This window comes from Arachis ipaensis, chromosome B5, assembly GCF_059453495.1.
Source record: "Arachis ipaensis isolate K30076 ecotype BB chromosome B5, ASM5945349v1, whole genome shotgun sequence".
In the NCBI taxonomy this organism is placed as follows: Eukaryota; Viridiplantae; Streptophyta; class Magnoliopsida; order Fabales; family Fabaceae; genus Arachis; species Arachis ipaensis.
This window is the reverse complement of record NC_142440.1, coordinates 23,838,875-23,856,216: the sequence shown is the minus strand read 5'-3', so window position 1 is coordinate 23,856,216 and position 17,342 is coordinate 23,838,875. Positions and strand designations below refer to the sequence as shown.

General features: G+C 34.9%; 3 protein-coding genes across 3 annotated transcripts; 2 read left to right on the top strand and 1 right to left on the bottom strand.

The window, feature by feature from the left end:
• Positions 1–1,892: 1,892 nt before the first annotated feature.
• MENG (S-adenosyl-L-methionine-dependent methyltransferases superfamily protein) lies at positions 1,893–5,149 on the top strand. Its single transcript, XM_016346941.3, has 8 exons — positions 1,893–2,100; positions 2,184–2,248; positions 2,895–2,985; positions 3,323–3,405; positions 3,591–3,724; positions 3,814–3,875; positions 4,223–4,322; positions 4,770–5,149. The coding sequence occupies exons 1-8, from the start codon at positions 1,945–1,947 to the stop codon at positions 4,868–4,870; spliced, it is 792 nt and encodes a 263-aa protein (XP_016202427.2). The 5' UTR covers positions 1,893–1,944; the 3' UTR covers positions 4,871–5,149.
• A 598-nt stretch (positions 5,150–5,747) lies between these two features.
• On the bottom strand, positions 5,748–9,018 carry LOC107643332 (cysteine-rich receptor-like protein kinase 2). The gene is made up of 7 exons (XM_016346940.3): positions 8,079–9,018; positions 7,881–7,994; positions 7,521–7,660; positions 7,235–7,445; positions 6,825–7,059; positions 6,533–6,683; positions 5,748–6,443 (listed from the first exon to the last, which is right to left on the bottom strand). The coding sequence occupies exons 1-7, from the start codon at positions 8,842–8,844 to the stop codon at positions 6,108–6,110; spliced, it is 1,953 nt and encodes a 650-aa protein (XP_016202426.1). The 5' UTR covers positions 8,845–9,018; the 3' UTR covers positions 5,748–6,107.
• Positions 9,019–15,871: 6,853 nt separating this feature from the next.
• On the top strand, positions 15,872–16,922 carry LOC107640372 (uncharacterized). Its single transcript, XM_016343897.2, has 3 exons — positions 15,872–16,199; positions 16,310–16,681; positions 16,771–16,922. Exons 1-3 carry the CDS (start codon positions 15,872–15,874, stop codon positions 16,920–16,922), a joined length of 852 nt encoding a protein of 283 aa, XP_016199383.2.
• The last annotated feature ends 420 nt before the right edge of the window (positions 16,923–17,342 follow it).

Below are 17,342 nucleotides of genomic sequence, written 5' to 3'. Positions count from 1 at the left end.
GTGTGCGGACACTAGATGCTCAGTCATCGGATATCACTACTTCCTTGGATCTTTCTTCGTATCTTAGAAGAGTAAGAAACAGATCACAGTGGCTTGCTCTTCCTCCGAGGCAGAGTATCAGGCTATGGCACAAGCAACTAGAGAAGAACAATAGTTATTGTTCCTCCTTCGTGAGTTTGCTAATCTTTTGGCCTAACAAAGGTAAGTTTGAATTAGTTTAAAAAATATATATTTATTTTTTTATTTTTTTAAAAATATTTTTTTAATAGACAAAAATTATTTCATATTTAAATAGATATTTAAAAAAAATCAAATATTAAAAACGTCTTTTATTTCTGAATTTTTTAAAAATAAGATATTATTAGCTTTCAGAAAAAATAAATAATTTATTTTTTTAATAAAAATATTTTTAAAAAATGTATTCAAATAAATTTTAAAAAAATATTTTTTTCACTGAAAAAATTAATATAAACCAACACTAAAATACTTTTTTTTTCATCCAAACAAATTGGTTTGGTCAGTACCCTTTTAAATCATATTTGTATAATGCATCAATATAACATTAAGGGCAAATCACAATAATAAGCTAAGGGGAGCAAAATTTTACACGAATAAGTTAAAACGAAAACTGCTTCGTGAATTCACTAATGCACGTTTATATGTAGTTTGAACCAGCTAAATTCGAACTCCATTTCTACATAATTCGAATCAGCTGGGTTCGAATTATACACAAACACACGTACACACTAGTTCGAACCAGTTGGGTTCGAATTACACAGTAATTCCTACACCCACGCACGCGTTTCCAAATAATTCGAATTTGACTGATTCGAATTATTCATGGTATAATTCGAATTATGCTGTTAAAAAATTAATAATTTATTAAAAAAATTTATTAAAAAATATTTTTATCATGTATTTACCTAAATCACTAGAATATTACAAACTTTTATAGTACTCATAACATATTTTAAGCCATTTTTTTAAAATTATTTTGTATTAGAATAAAATATATTTTTTAATTGTTTTATATGGAATAAAATATTTTCTTTCATTTCTAAATTATTATTGACTATGCAGAGTATTTTATTTAAAATTTGAGTACATGCATGTATTTACCTAAGTTATTAGAACATTACAAATTTTTATAGTACTCCTAACAGTTTTGTAGCCATTTTTTTAAATTGTTTTGCATAGGATAAAATATTTTTTGTAATATAATTTAAATAAATTTATTAAAAAAATTTATTAAAAAATATTCATGAGCTATTAAAAATGGACAAAAAACTGAAAAAGTATTGTATGGAATTCGAATTGATGGATCACAAATATTTTAAAGAAGTCTCGTAATTAAATATTTTGTTAGCTTTTTTTTAATGCATGAAATAAAATATACACTTTTTTAATTTTTAAATTATTAATTTTTTTAATAGCATAATTCGAATTATACCATGAATAATTCGAATCAGTCAAATTCGAATTACTTGGAAACGCGTGCGTGGGTGTAAGAATTATTGTGTATAATTCGAACCCAGTTGGTTTGAATTAGTGTGTGGGTGTGTTTGTGTATAATTCGAACCCAGCTAGTTCGAATTATGTAGAAATTAAGTTCGAATTTAGCTGGTTCAAACTACGTGCATTGGTGGATTTAATGAAGCAGCTTTCGTTTTGGTTGATTCGTGTAAAATTTTGCTCCCCTTAGTTTATTATTGTGATTTGCCCTCACATTAATTTAAAATATAAATTTTGTCCGAGTTCACCATGCATTAAACAAAAGTTAGGCATGTGTAACCAACATATATTTATTGTAGTTAGGCATGTACTAAATGAAATAAATAAAAGTTGGGTACTTTAGAATATAAAGTCTACCAAGAAAAGACTTGAGACTAATATAAAATGAAAAAAAAAAAACAATAAGGTGATGTGGAAGGGAAAGAGAGAGATATGGCAACAATGCTGCTACTCCCTTTCCGAACGCTCATTCCTTCTTTTTCTTCTTCTTCGTCTTCTTTTTCCAGTTCAAACTTCCGACCGGCACCGCTTCGTTGTTCCAACGATCGCCAGGCGCTCTTTAACCGCATTGCTCCTGTCTATGATAACGTGCGCCCCCCTCTTTTCAACCACTACAACCTCTTTCATAACTAGTTAACTAACTAACCAACTTACTTTCTTTCTTTCTGCAGCTGAATGATTTGCTGAGCTTGGGTCAGCATCGAATTTGGAAGCGCATGACTGTTTCCTGGGCTGGGTACCCGTTTTTTCTTCCTTTCATTGCTCTTTTACTTCAAAGTTTCTTTTTTTCATGATTGATTTCTTCTAGAAGGTTAAGTTGTCGTTTTTGCCAAATTGGTACACTCTAGCACTGAAGAACCTCAGCTTATATGCGCTTTACACTCTAAACTTTCGGAATAAAGGGTGCAAAAAATGCATACTTTTATTCAAAATTTAGTCTTCTAATAAAGGGTAGCTTTGTTCGGTTAAGTCAAACACATCATGTGAAGGTCATTTTAGAAGAAAATTGAAAAAGAAACCTTTTTTGCAGCTTTGACAATTTTAGGGGTTTGAAAGTTTAGTTTGTCATCCCAGTGGTAAGGAGAGTTAGCACAAGTCCTAAAGGATCGGAATTTGTACCAAAAGGTTGAAGGTTTGAGTCCTCTTTATTGCTGTGAGGCTACCTTTGGTAGGCTATATGTAAGAGCCTCCATAAGTTCCCATTGAATGCGGAAATGCCCTGGCTTTTGTGGCTTGAACAAGTGCCAAATCCACCTAAAATTTCGTTAAATTGTGAGCCTGGGTTGAACAAGTATATAATATATATACTCAGATGAAAAAGGGAAGGTTAGACATAACAAGATTCTGTTTCTGAAATTCATGTTTGTGTGAGTTTGGTACAGAGCTAAAGCGGGAGACCATGTGTTGGATATTTGCTGCGGAAGTGGCGATTTGTCCTTTCTCTTGTCCCAGAAAGTGGGGTCTGACGGAAAGGTTTCATTTTTCATTTCATTTTATTTTGGATTTTCTAGTTATGTTAGTAAAATTTTGATAATAGGAATCTTCTCGTGTCTTGAGCAAAAATGCTATGTGCATACCAAAACTCAGCTACCATGTATTTGTGTATAAATACATGTGTTGTTTAACTTATTTTTAATGTGTATTTTAAATGGATGGCTGATTTTTTGTGTACACCTAGCATGGTTGGGTCTTGAGCATGTGAATTTGGATCCAATAATATCAAGTAGGAGGTATTTTAATAGGAATAAGCATTTAGTTTATTATTTAAAGAAAGTATGGTTGTGTTGAATGTTTTCTTTTGGGGCTGTAGGTGACTGGTCTTGATTTCTCCAAGGAACAACTATTGATTGCCTCATCTAAACAGCACTCGAAGAACTGCTTCTCAAATATTGAGTGAGCATGGGTAATTTTAGCAGTGTGCAATCTGAAATAAATTTAAATAAATAGATAACATTTGTCTAATGAATCTTTAACAATTTTTAAGAGGGCGTTCCTGTGTGTTTGAGTTTTTTATTGTTGAGTGATTGATGATAAAAAAGAACAAAGAGTAAATAATCGCCATTGTTGTCTTACCATAGGTGGATTGAAGGTGATGCTCTAGATTTGCCGTTTTCTAATGGTTCGTTTGATGCTATAACAATGGGCTATGGTCTTAGAAACGTAGTTGATAGGCCTAAAGCTATGCAGGAAATTTTAAGAGTCCTAAAAGCCGGTAGCTTTTTCTTATCTTAATTACATTAATATGATTATTGGTGTTTATATGCAACTTTGACACCTCCAATATTTCCATTTGCTATGCAGGCTCTAGAGTGGCTATCCTCGACTTCAATAAAAGTGAAGAGTTGCTGACTTCTACGATTACGGTATGTCTCTTTCTCGCCGTTTTGTCTGAGTTACGTAATATTATGCCTGGTGGTTCTATTTCATTGTGTAGAAATCTTATCATTCATATCAATTTGGCTTAGTTAAGGATGTAAAAGTGAAAAGGAAGCATATTCTGTTGAGCAATGTCTACTTCTGTTCACCACCACTTCCTAGGAACACATATATTTGTCATTGAATAATTGCAGATAAAAGTATATGGTCTTTTTTTGTACATGAATATCGATCGATCACTATTTATTTCTGCAGATTTGATTCACTCACTTTAATCTTCATGATTTTCTTTCACCGGCTAAAGGTTTGACTCCCATGTTTCCTCGTCTAATAGGAATGGATGATTGACAATGTTGTTGTTCCAGTGGCATCTGCTTATGGCCTTTCAGAGGACTACAAATATCTTAAGACTTCAATAAGAGGATTTTTAACAGGTTTGGTTTCAGTTTCTTTTATAAGAACAAACATTTTGATCCAGTTTTTGTTCTAGTCCAATATGCTTTTTTAACAGGTTCGACTTCAATTCCAGGCTATAAGAAGAAACTCTATGATTGTTATAATCCAATATGCTTAATTATGTTTATCAGAAAATTATTTAATATGGGCAGTAACAACAATAAGTTGTGTCCTTTTACCTATCTTCTCCAAACTTGCCATGGATCAACATACTTAATTCCGTTTTTACGTGTTTTTTTTTTGCTGCTCTGGAGTAAGAGGACTATAGTTTACATACTTTGAGCAAGTGAGATTCTTGTAATTCAGAAGCGTGTTTAGTATTAGGAAGCAAAGAAAAGGGAATAAAAAGATAAATACTTATGTCCATTGGTGATAGAGCTTTGTCATGTTGATTACCTAACTTAAGAATTCATCACTTGGTGCAGGGAAGGAATTGGAGAAACTTGCTTTAGAAGTTGGATTTTCTAGTGCTCGACATTATGAGCTCAGTGGAGGCTTGATGGGGTGCTTGGTAGCTATGCGTTAGCTGAAATATATGAAATAGAACAACCGCCTCCTTTTGAACTGCTCAGCTTGTAAAATCATATAGTATACAATTGCTTCTAAGAAAAGTAACTATAGTTCTTGCCTTCTATTTTGATGCCTCATGATAGCTGATGGAGGCTTGTACTTATTTTATTTGCAATTGTTAACATTACTAGGCAACACACTAGTCAAGTTTTCTTATTCTTCATATCCTGTCTCAAATAGTGGTCCTTAAATTATAAACTATTGTATACTATTGGACTTTACCTTCAGGCCCAAACTCCAAACTCCGTTAATTCTAAATAAGCCTCAGAACACTTTCTATACTAAGTTACAAGGGATTTTAGGGTGATATCTAGCCTAAATTTTCTCCTTATAATAGCTATATATTCTACATATGGTAATATAATAATTTACGAGTAAAGTGACAAATAAGTTCCTAAAGGAAAAAAAAAAGTACCAATTTGGTCCCTCACAATAGTAAACAATGGATACGTTATATCCTTTTATCAATTTATCACGTAAAACTTAACCGTGGTATTTATATGTACTGTTAATTATTATGACGTGTTTATTTATGAAAGATTGTTATGTAAATAATTTTTGGAGTGAAATTTTTACATAATTTTTGGAGTAAAATTTTACCTATTTTAGTAGGATTCGTTATAAATATAGAGCAGTTAATAATGATTATATAGAAACTCAAAAGCTAAAGAAATACATGGGCAATTCCGTTTCGTTTCGCACTATCCATTGGTGGAAGGAGATATATCCACTGTTTATTATCTTGAAGGACCTAATTGATACTTTTTTTCTTCAAGAACTAATTATTTCTAGGTCAAAATTTTCGAGAATCTAATGGTCACTTTACTCTAATATTTACACATAGTAGATAATTGTTATACACATAAATGTAGCTTTCATATGGAAACATCATGCACTATACATGCATTCTTCAATGCATGAATGTCTCATTTGACATATTCAGTGCTGGTAAAGTAATTATTAATTATGGGCTGTTACATATGTGATTGATCCAAATTTCTATAATGCATGTTAATCATAGGTATATACAGTATATACTGTCTTCTTGCCAAAACACCCATTGGAAATTTGGCTTTACAGGTTCCCATATCCAAAGCATGCATTTAAATTCACAGGTCTAAGCCAGATCATGCCATTCAAAAGTGAAGAAGATAGACATGCTGTATGGAGTGTGTTTCTCTGCATCTTCATGGTCACCTCGGATAAAACGAGCTATGCGACATGGTAGCAATTGATGTTGGTACATTGAGAGGGGAAGATGGGTCGCTACTCATGTCGTGCAGTTCCATGGTACTCTCATCTAGGAAGGGTGGATTATAGGGAGCAGCAAGGTGCTCCTCCTTCTTTGTTAACATATGTAGTGCCTTTGACATAGTTGGTCTCAGTGTAGGGTTCTCTTGGATGCATAGAAGACCTATATGAACCACTCTTAAAACCTCATTCTTAGTATTGCTGCTGTTGTGGTTATGCAACTGAAGATTTGGATCAAATAATTGTGCTGCAGTCCCCATCTGGAAATGCTTCCATACCTGATGTTGCAAAATGACAAGATAAAAGTAAGAACAGTTAGAAAAGTATTAATAATGTACATTTGAAATGAAATTAAGACAACTCTCACAATTGTAACTAGGTTGTCTGAATATTCTGTTGTTTTGCCTCTGTTGTTCTGTCTCCCGGTAACTGTCTCTAACAGTAACACTCCAAAACTATATACATCGGCCTTTTCTGTTAACTGACCATGAGCCAAGTACTCTGGAGCCATATAGCCCCTACAGGTCCATGTGAAAACAAGAGCATACTAATTCAGACATCATAGACACAAGTTTTCTGTAATGGAACTTGGCTCTTAGTCTAATCTGTGTGGTTTTTAATTAGTTCCACGATATTGTATTATTATCGTTGATACTTACAAAGTTCCTGCTATAGCTGTACTTATGTGGCTCTTGTCTTCTTGCAAGGATCTAGCCAAACCAAAATCTGCAATTTTTGCACGAAGCTTTGCATCCAATAGGATGTTGCTGGCTTTTATATCTCTGTGAATTATCCTGATTTCAGAGTTCTCATGCAGGTAAACTAGTCCTTCAGCTGTCCCAACAATAATTTCATATCTCTTCTCCCATTTCAGTTCCCTTCCCTTATTTCTGTCTATAAATGTATGAATTTAGATGTATTATGTTTAGTTCACATTGTGGTAAGATGCCATAGCCAATAACTTTAACTTTAACAAGAATTGCTATCTAGATTACAGGCAATGAAATGGTTTCTTTTTCTCTTTTTATATCTGAGAAGAGAAAACCAACTATATGAGTTTGTCAATTACCAAAAATGAAGCAGTCAAGACTTCTGTTGGGAAGAAATTCATATACAAGCAAGCTTTCAGGTCTTGAACAGCTGCAGCCTAACAGTCTAACTAGATTCTTGTGTTCGATTCGGCTAATTATGTTAACTTCATTGTAGAAATCCAAAGCTCTATGTCTGTTGTTGAAATATAACCGCTTGACGGCAATCTGTCTTCCATCAGGTAGAACTCCCTGCAATAGCAAGTTGTAAGAGTGCCTTTCATATGTCAAAATCGTTGGGATAAGGTACACAAATGAGAGAACTACCTTATAAACTGTTCCGAATCCTCCTTGGCCTAACTTGTTAGCATCATCAAAGGATCCAGTCGCCTTTTCCAGTGTAGAGTACTTGAAATTCAAGCCACTGCAGTGAAGGGACTTTGCTAGTTTTTTCACATCATATGAACCTTGAAGCCAGAACAATGATCGAGATGAGTAAGCATTCTTAAACATAATTGTCTCCTAATATATTATTGTACCTCAATTTGTTAACAGGGCAACATGAGGATCACTAAAAGGACAAGGGCTATGATATACGGAGAAATGCAAACACTATAACGTTTCGGATATTCGCAGAAGTCATCATTCTCATAAGCAAGTACAGTAAGGTACTAATAAGTCACTTACCTCTTCTTTTGTTTTGAATGTATCTGTGTTTCCAGATATAAATCCCAATAACAATTCCAACCACCAGAACAACCACTGAACTGACTATTGGAACAACTAGCACTGCTACGTTCACTGCACAAGATACAACAGTAAAAAGTATTCAAATTTTCTTCAATCTGGAAGCTGGATCCTTAATTGGAACTACAATTCAATTACCTTTTGAACTCCCATTTTCTTGTTCCTTGTTGAGAAAATCTGTGTCTGAGTACCTCATGAAGCAACCGGTGTTAAGTGCTCGCCCTTCCGACCAAGGCAAGCATCCGAATATAGAAGAAGATGCGTTCTCAAGACATGCTTTGCAGGATCTTGGGTCCAAATTCCTCCAACAATCAGCCAGAACATAAGCGGACGCATTAATTGTTCCTGACACAGAAACCTTAACTCTAGCATAGCCAAGGTTGTTTGGTGCATCTTGAACTGCTGTTGAAATTGCTTGCTTTGCTGCTGCTTGAAAACTCGAGTTCTTCCTAGTTGTGTTCCCACATATAGCCTTGTCTCCTGCTCCTGAATACTGATTAAAGAAACTATAGTTCTGAACCCTCATGAAGCAACCATCAAGGTAAATTCGACCACCGTTATAAGGGAAGCATCCAGCAAGAACCGTGCGTGCCTCAGCGTTACACAATGCGCAATCGAGTAAGGAAAGATCGCCATAGCACTGAAACAGGCCATAGTTAGTGTCTGGTCCTGTGCCTGCAACTGCTGTTGCAAAGATGTTAGTGCTAATCTGTTGAGTGATATTGTCCATGGCTGTAACGAAATTCGGAACAAAGGTGGTGTTGTTGTGCTCAAATTGATTGCCACATGTAATTTGGATCGTTTTCGCCCTTGGTTCTGCTATTGAACTCTCTGATAGTAACAGTGCTTCAATGATGAGGTAAACAAAGCATTGAGAGGAGATGAAAGAGTCTGTTCTCTTCATTTTGTATGCAACTATGCTAAGAGCTAAAATGGTGACAACATTATTCAACCAAAGAAGAATCAGAAAACAAAGAAAGAAGAGTGACCATTAAGGTAACTCAACAACGTTTGAAGTGAGAATTGAATTGTGAAGTTGCCATGTGAGATGTGAGCTGGATTATGCGGTAGTGAGTTTAGAAAGAAGCAACTTCAGAGTGGAAAATTTTCTATGCAAATACGCGGTAATACAATGGAAATTTGTGTTCGTGGGTCCCAACTAAGTGGGCCCACAAGTTAAAAACAAATTAAAATAAAAAAGATAGGAAAAGTCTACGGGTCAGCAGATTCATTAAAATCTGGCCAGCACTTAGCCAGCAAAAAAAAATGAGTGATTCTTTATCATTAGATGAAATCTCACACCATTAAATACACTATTGATAGTTAAGTAATGACTATAACTCACAAAATCTGCTAGTCCCTAACACTCCTCAAAAAGATAAAGAAAGAAGTGGCAAAAGCCACGGGGAGAGAGAGAAGTTTCTTTTAGTTTTGAAAGAAAGCAAAAGAAGGCAGAGCGCTTTGACGGGAGTCGAACAAAAATTGGGAGAAAAAGGCATGTTATTTTTTATTGGATTAAATTGGTAAATTTATTTTATTTTTTATGAAATTAGTATGTTATTTTTAGTGTAAAAATGAACATTAGCATATAATTTGTTAGTTGTATTGTCTTTTTTTTTTTTTACTGATTTGAGATATTTATTTTTGTGGAGAATTTATGTTGATTCTATCAGTTTTGATAATGTATTTTATTGATTGTTGAGATGCCTTAGTACTATTAGAAAGACTGTTTATGTACCAATTATTTTAATATTGGAAGATTTTACTAGATTAGGTCTCGTGGATTTTTTGATCCCTTTTTTGGGGGTTTTTCTACGCTAAAAATTCTGATATTTGATTATTTAATTTTTGCCATTATATTTGCTGCTTGGAGTATCTTTGGTATTGTCTATTTAATCATACAAGTTGTGAAAAAATTATTTTTTAGTACTTTCGCTGTTAGACAAGTTCTTATTGAACTTCAATTTTTCCAACAAAATGGTATCTAGAGCTTTGGTTGTTTATTTTTGTGCTTGTGAAAAAAATTATTTTTTTAGTGCTTCTGCTGTTAGACAGGTTCTTATTGAACCTCAATTTTTTCAACAAAGTGGTATATAGAGCCTTGGTTGTTTATTTCTGTGCCTAATTAAATGGAGAAAAATACTCATGGACCAAATATGGTCAAATTAAATTTTCAAAATTATTCGATCTGAAAGACCCTCATGGAAGATATATATGTTGTATAGCAAGGACTTGTATGATCATGTGGAGGGGGATAAATCCAAAGGTAGCAAATCTGATACTGAATGGAAGAAACTGAATCGGAAGGCAGTTGCTTTGATTAGGCAATGATTTGATCTTAGCCTGTATCCACGTGTTGACACCGAAACGAATGCCGAGAAGATGCGAAAGAAATTGAAGGAGTTATATGAGAGAAAGAATGTGCAAAACAAAGCATTTTTTTATTAGGAAACTTGTTAATATAAAGTATATTGAAGGTAAATCAATGTCGATTGTCGGAGCACTTGAGCATTTTTCAGGAGACAGTGAACCAACTGACAAATAATGAAATTACTTTGAATGATGAGTTGCAAGTCTTGTTGTTGTTGAACTCTTTGTTTGATAGTTGGAAAGTTTTGGTTGTGACACTAACTAATTCAGCTCAAATGGAAAGTTGACGTTAGCAATGGTTAAAGAGAACATGTTGAATGAAGAAGGCAGAAGAAGAGAGCGAGGTTTGATTAATGCCTCCTCCCGGACAGAAGCACTTGTTTCAGAGTCACGAAGGAGAAGTCAAAGTAGAAAACATTACAGTTCTGACAAGTCAGAGAGTCGAAGCAAGTCAAGAGAAAAGTACAAGTCAAGAAAGGAGTTTATTTATCACTATTGTAGCAAGTTGGGGCATATCAAGAGATATTGTAGGTTCTTGAAAAGAGAACAATCAAGGGAAAGAAATGAAGACAAAGGTAAAGATAGTGATAAAGAAACTACTACTATTGTTTATGAAGATGTTCTTATCACATATTATAAAAATTATGTGAATTTTGTCTGTGATGATTCCACTTAAATTATGGACTCTGGTACCTCATGTCATGTCATTCTGAGGCGTGAATTTTTCACTTCCTATACTGTTGAAAATTTTGACAAGATCAAATTGGGAGATAAAGGAGTGTGTGATATCATTGGTATGGGTGATATATGGCTTGAAACCAACATGGGATACAAGTTGCAGATGAAGAATGTTAGGCATGAGCCAAATATGCGGTTCAATCTTATTTTAGTGAGGACATTGGATCAAGAGGGGTATTGCACTTCCTTTGGTAGTGAAAAATGCAAGATTACCAAAGGGGATCTCATTGTTGCTGAAAAAGAGGTGAATGTAGCTGATGATTCCTCTTCTGATTTGTGGCATATACGTCTTGGTCACTTGAGCGAGAAATGACTAAACGTCTTAGCCAAGAAGCACTCATTTTTTCGTGAAAGGTACAACTTTAAATACTTATACTCATTCTTTTGTTTGAAAGCATGCTAGAGTATCAATTTATAATTTTGGAGCTCATAGGAGATCACATGTTCCAGATTTAGTTCACACTGATGTTTGCACTATAGATGCTAAGACACTAGGCGATGCATCATATTTTGTTACGTTTATTGATGATTATTCTCAAAAAGTGTGGGCTTTTGTTTTAAAATCTAAAGACCAAGTGTTCGATATCTTCAAACACTTTCATGCAAGTGTTGAAAGAGAAACATGAAGGAAATTGAAATATGTTCGAGCAGATAATAGTGGTGAATACAGGGGTCCGTTTGAAGAGTATTGTAAAGGACAGAGGATTAAGTTTGAAAAGACGGTTCCTAAAACTCCTCAACATAATGGAGTTGCAGAGAGAATGAATCGCACTATCAATGATAAAGTCAGGTGTATGCTCTCTTGGTGCGGATTTTCTAACCACAAACTAACCGGCAAGTGCACCGGGTCGTACCAAGTAATACCTTAGGTGAGTGAGGGTCGATCCGACGAGGATTGATGGATCAAGCAACAATAATTGATTGATAGACTTAGTCAGGCAAATAGAAAGTAATGTTTGGGCAATATAAATGACATTAAACAATATAAAGAATATTGAAGGAAGGCAAGTAAATGAGTTGGGAAGAAAATATGGAGAAAACAGTTAAGGTTTCAGAGTTATCTATTTTTCCGGATTAACTTTTCTTACTAACTATTTTAATCATGTAGGATTTAATTTATAGCAAACTATATGTGACTAGACCCTAATTCTTTAGACCTTTCTAGTCTCCTCTAAAATTCATTAACTGCCAATTCCTTGGTCAATTAATTCCAATTAGAAGCTGCATGATCAAATTTCAGTTTATATGCCACAAAAACTCTAATTACCCAAAAAAGTAAAAGGATTATATGTCACGTATCCCATTAAATCCAAATAATTAAAATTTAGGAGAATATATTTTCAAGCTGTTGTTCAAGTAAAGAGCTTTTCCAAGTTATACAAGAACTTAAATAGAAAGAGGGTCATACTTCCGTTCCACCCAAATTCAAAAGATAAAGAGCAAAAATAATTCTTAAATTATAAATCCATACATGAATTAAAATAGAAAAAGCAATAAAATTAATCCATACAAATAGATAGAGCTCCTAACCTTAACAGTGGAGGTTTAGTTGCTCATGGTTCAGAGTAGAAAACTAGGATTGTAAGTTGGAATGGAATAATATTGTGTTGGAACCCCCTGTTGGAATCCCTTTTATATCCAATCCTAATAATTTAAAATCTATTATCTAAAACTAAAATCATATCTTTTTCTAAAAATAATATTTGAATTTAAATTTAAATTAATTAACAAGTCTTCAGTTGATGGGTGGGGACCACTTGTTTAGTCCATTCTGTAGCTTCTAATCTGTATTTTCTGGACTGAAAACTGGGTCAAAACAGCCCAGAAATCGCCCCCAGCGTTTTTCTGCGTTTTCTGCACGTGGCGCATGTCACGCGTACGCGTCGATGGTCTTTTTTGTGAGTCACGCGGACGCGTCGGTCACGCGCACGCGTCGCTGTGCAAATCTTCAAATCACGCGTACGCGTCAGTCACGCGCACGCTGACGTTAGGATTTTTGCCAGTAAAGAATTTCATAAAAACAGTCGCGTTGTAGATATAGTCTCTAAACCGACAGAAATCCCTTCGTACAAATGTTTTGGTTGTCACAAGTAACAAACCCCTTTTAAAATTGATAACCGAGTATTTAAACCTCGGGTCGTCTTCTCAAGGAATTGCAGGGAGGTATGTTCTTATTATTGGTTATGAGTTTGTAAATTGGGGTTTTGGATCAAGGTAAAAAGTTAGTTAAGTAACAAGTAAAATAAAATAATAATAATAAAATCTCTTGGCAAGATATGAAAACTGGAAGTCCTATCCTACTTACCCTTATCAATTGTAATGAAAATTGGATTTTTCTCCCACTTTGTTAACCTCTAACTATGAAGGTAAGTTAAGTGGATGAATTAATTCTGATTCCTTAAGTCCTAGTATTTCCTTGGGAAAAGTCAGAGTTAGTGGAACTCGAATTAATTCTTGAAGAATTCCAATTTTCAATTAACAATGAGTTTGATAACTCAAGAGTCTCCAATGACTCAACCAAAGCCAAAAGGGAAAAATCTAAATTATTTATATAAATAAAAGAAAGCAATCATAAATCTGAAATACCTCAATTACCTCTAATAAAGATATCAAATGTAACATGGAAGAGTTCATAAATTAAATTAGAAAAATAAATAAAAATAAAGAACTTGGGATTGAGAGTCACTCCTAAAACTAAGAGAAGTCCTAAATCCTAATCCTAAGAGAGAGGAGAGAACCTCTCTCTCTAAAAACTACATCTACTCCTAAAATTGTAAATATGAGAGCCCTAATTATGAATGGATGCATTCCCCCACTTTATAGCCTCTAATCTGTGTTTTCTGGGCCGCAAACTGGGTCGGAAACAGCCCAGAATTCGCTGGTTGCGAATTCAAATGCGCTGATTTCTGTCACTGCGACGCGGCCGCATGGATCACGCGGTCACATCGCCTAGTGTCAGGGGAACTATAGAATATTATATATCAAATCGAAGCCCCGGATGTTAGCTTTCCAACTCAACTGGAACCGCGTCGTTTGGACCTCTTTAGCTAAAGTTATAGCTGTTTGAGTGCGAAGAGGTCAGGCTGGACAGCTTAGCAACTTCTTCATGTTCTTGTATTCCTTCCACTTTTGCATGCTTCCTTTCCATCCTCCAAGTCATTCCTGCCCTATAATATCTGAAAACACTTAACACACATATCAAGGCATCTAATGGTGATAAGAGAGGATTAATAATAAGCAAATATAAGATCAAAGAAGCATGTTTTCAATCAAAGCACATAATTAGGAAGGCAAATGTAAAACCATGCAAATAGTATGAATAAGTGGGTAAAGAGTAGATAAAAACCACTCAATTGAGTACAAGATAAACCATAAAATAGTGGTTTATCAACCTTCCCACACTTAAACACTAGCATGTCCTCATGCTAAACTCAAGAGAAACTATAAAGAAATGAAGAGGAATGGTAGAATGTATGAAATGCAACCTATCTTATATGAATGCAACTACATGCAAAATGTTCCTACCTACTTGGTTAAAAATAAATAAGTTCCCCCAAGACAAACTTAAAATCATATTTCACTAATTAAAATTATACCGTAAAAACAAGTAAACTTGTAAGAAGATAACTCATGAAAGCAGGGAACATAGAATTAAGCACTGAACCCTTACAGGAAGTGTATATGCAGTCTAATCTCTCAAGTGTATAGGGCAATGTTCTGAAAACCGGACCGGACCGGCCGGTTCAACCTGGTTAACCGGAAACCGGTTCCTTAACCAGTCCGGTCCACCTCTAAAACCGTCCTGCAAAAAACCGATAAAAAACCGGTCGAACCGGTGGTTAACCGGTGGACCGGGCTAACCGACCCGGTTTTTATAGGCGCCGGTTTTTCCTTCTGCTAGTAAAACGACGTCGTTTGTAAAAAAAAAAAAAAGATGAATAACGCGTAACTTGCAGGCTGCCACTCCCAAAATTGAAAATCCAAAGGCAAAATCCCTAAACCCTATTCTCCAAAACATTCGAAGAACATTGCTGAAGACTGAAGAGTGAAGAAACCTCCATTGCCACTCCCAACCATCAGCTCCACTCCCAATCTATTCTCCACTCTCCGAAATTGAAGCAGCTTCTGCATACAACGGATCTTAGGGCGCCGTGAAGAACACCCGACGTTCGGCCACGTTCGCGCACCGTCGCCAACGCTCGCGCACCGTCGCGCACCTGGGTTTATGGTTTTCTCCGTTTCTGGCTTCTGGGTTTCTCCGTTTTTGGCTTCTGGGTTTCTGAGTTTCTCCGTTTCTGGCTTCTTGGTTTCTGGGTTTGTGGCTTCTGTTCGTGCTGTGTTGTTTTCTGGCTTTTCTTCGTTCTTCTCTTGAGGTAAGATCTGGGTTTCTGGTATCTGTTCAGTGTATGTATACTGTTTCAATTTTTTTTCTGGCTTCTGTTCTTCTATTTTTTTATATGATTAATCAAATGTGGAATGAATTTGTTGTATACTTGTATGTTGGATTTGGGAATAAAATTGATGCATGTTGAAATTGAAAATTATGTTCTGGTCTGTTCTTCAATTTTTATTTTTTTTAATCTTGTCAAGTCTGCTCTGTTTATTCCACATGAATTTGTTGTATACTTGTATGTTGGATTTGGGAATAAAATTGATGCATGTTGAAATTGAAAATTATGTTCTGCTCTGTTCTTTAATTTTTATTTTTTTTTAATCTTGTCAAGTCTGCTCTGTTTATTCCACATGAATTTGTTGTATACTTGTATGTTGGATTTGGGAATAAAATTGATGCATGTTGAAATTGAAAATTATGTTCTGAAGGCATGCAAAGAGCAAAAAAGGCATTCAAGACCATGTTCAGAAATCGGAAAGCTGCTTATACGCCATACACGAGTATCTTGAAAATGAGGTGGGATAAGCATTTGAAGCGTGATCTCCATGCGGCAGCGTACTTTTTAAATCCGGGCATTTTCTACAGTGAGGGTTTTGTTGAGAAGGCAAATGTTTTGAGATCTTTACTTGATTTGCTTGATGTTGAAACACTTTGTGATGACTCAGTTGCTGCAATGCAAGAGATACAGCTGTATCGAGATTGTAAAGAAAGTTTTGGGAGGGAAAGTGCTAAGAGAGCAGCATCAAGACTCGAACCTGGTAAGTTATTTGACTTATTTCATATCCAAGTTCAGTTTAGTTTCAAAGTTTATTATGTTGGGTGATAATTGGTAAACATTAAAAAGTATTTGATTTTTATATCTATATAGGTGAATGGTGGAGGCTACATGGTGGGAGTGCTCCTAATTTGCAAAAAATGACAGTTCGTCTTCTTCATCAAACCTCTTCTTCATCTGGATGTGAGAGGAACTGGAGCCTTTTTGAACAAATCCATTCAAAGAGGAGGAACCGATTAGAGCATCAAAGGTTAAGTGACATTGTTTATGTCACCTATAACCTACGCCTTCAATCTAGGTTGCATCGAAAGAAGAGGAATTATGACCCAATTGACATTCAAAGCATTGACACAGTAGATTTTTGGGTAATGGCAGATGAGGATGATCCTGAATTTACTAATGGAGATGTTGAAGGCATTGAAAGTTTAATATACACTGATAATGCTATGCCTTCGTATCCTAATGGTGAGTGACATAGCAAACTTTGTTTCCTTCCATAAAGATACATGTCATTAACATTGATTTCTTATTGAGTTTTCTTTCTATTTTATTAGATGGTGGAGACATGGAAGTTGAAGTGGATATGCCTGATGTTATAATTGAATCCTCAAATACTTCTTTTGGTGATATTTCTGAAGATGCTGGCTTTGGCTTACCTGTTTATGATGGAGACATCGGAACACTTAATGATGATTATGACTTTTGATGAGTAGTGTCTTTGTTTAGTTGAAGTATTGTTTGTTGAACATTGTTTCTTTTGGTTGCAAAACATTGTGTTTGTTACTTTGTCATTTGTCATTTATGTGCGTTTTGAATATTGTCATTTGAAGTTGTTTATGGCCTTTTAATGATAAATTATGTATTGTTCATTTTGTGAAATTGTTAAATTTTGAATCTTATTAGTTTAAAATTATTGAATTTAACTTTTTAAAATTATGTATTTAATTTTTTATAATTTCGCTCTATATTTAATTAAACCGGTTCAACCACGGTTCAACCACGGTTGAACCATTGAACCATTAAACCAGTCACTTGACCGGTTCGATGACCGGTCCGGTTCTCGCAACCTTGGTATAGGGTTAATCACTCTACTCTTCTCTAGTCATGCTTTCTAAACTTTGTTCTT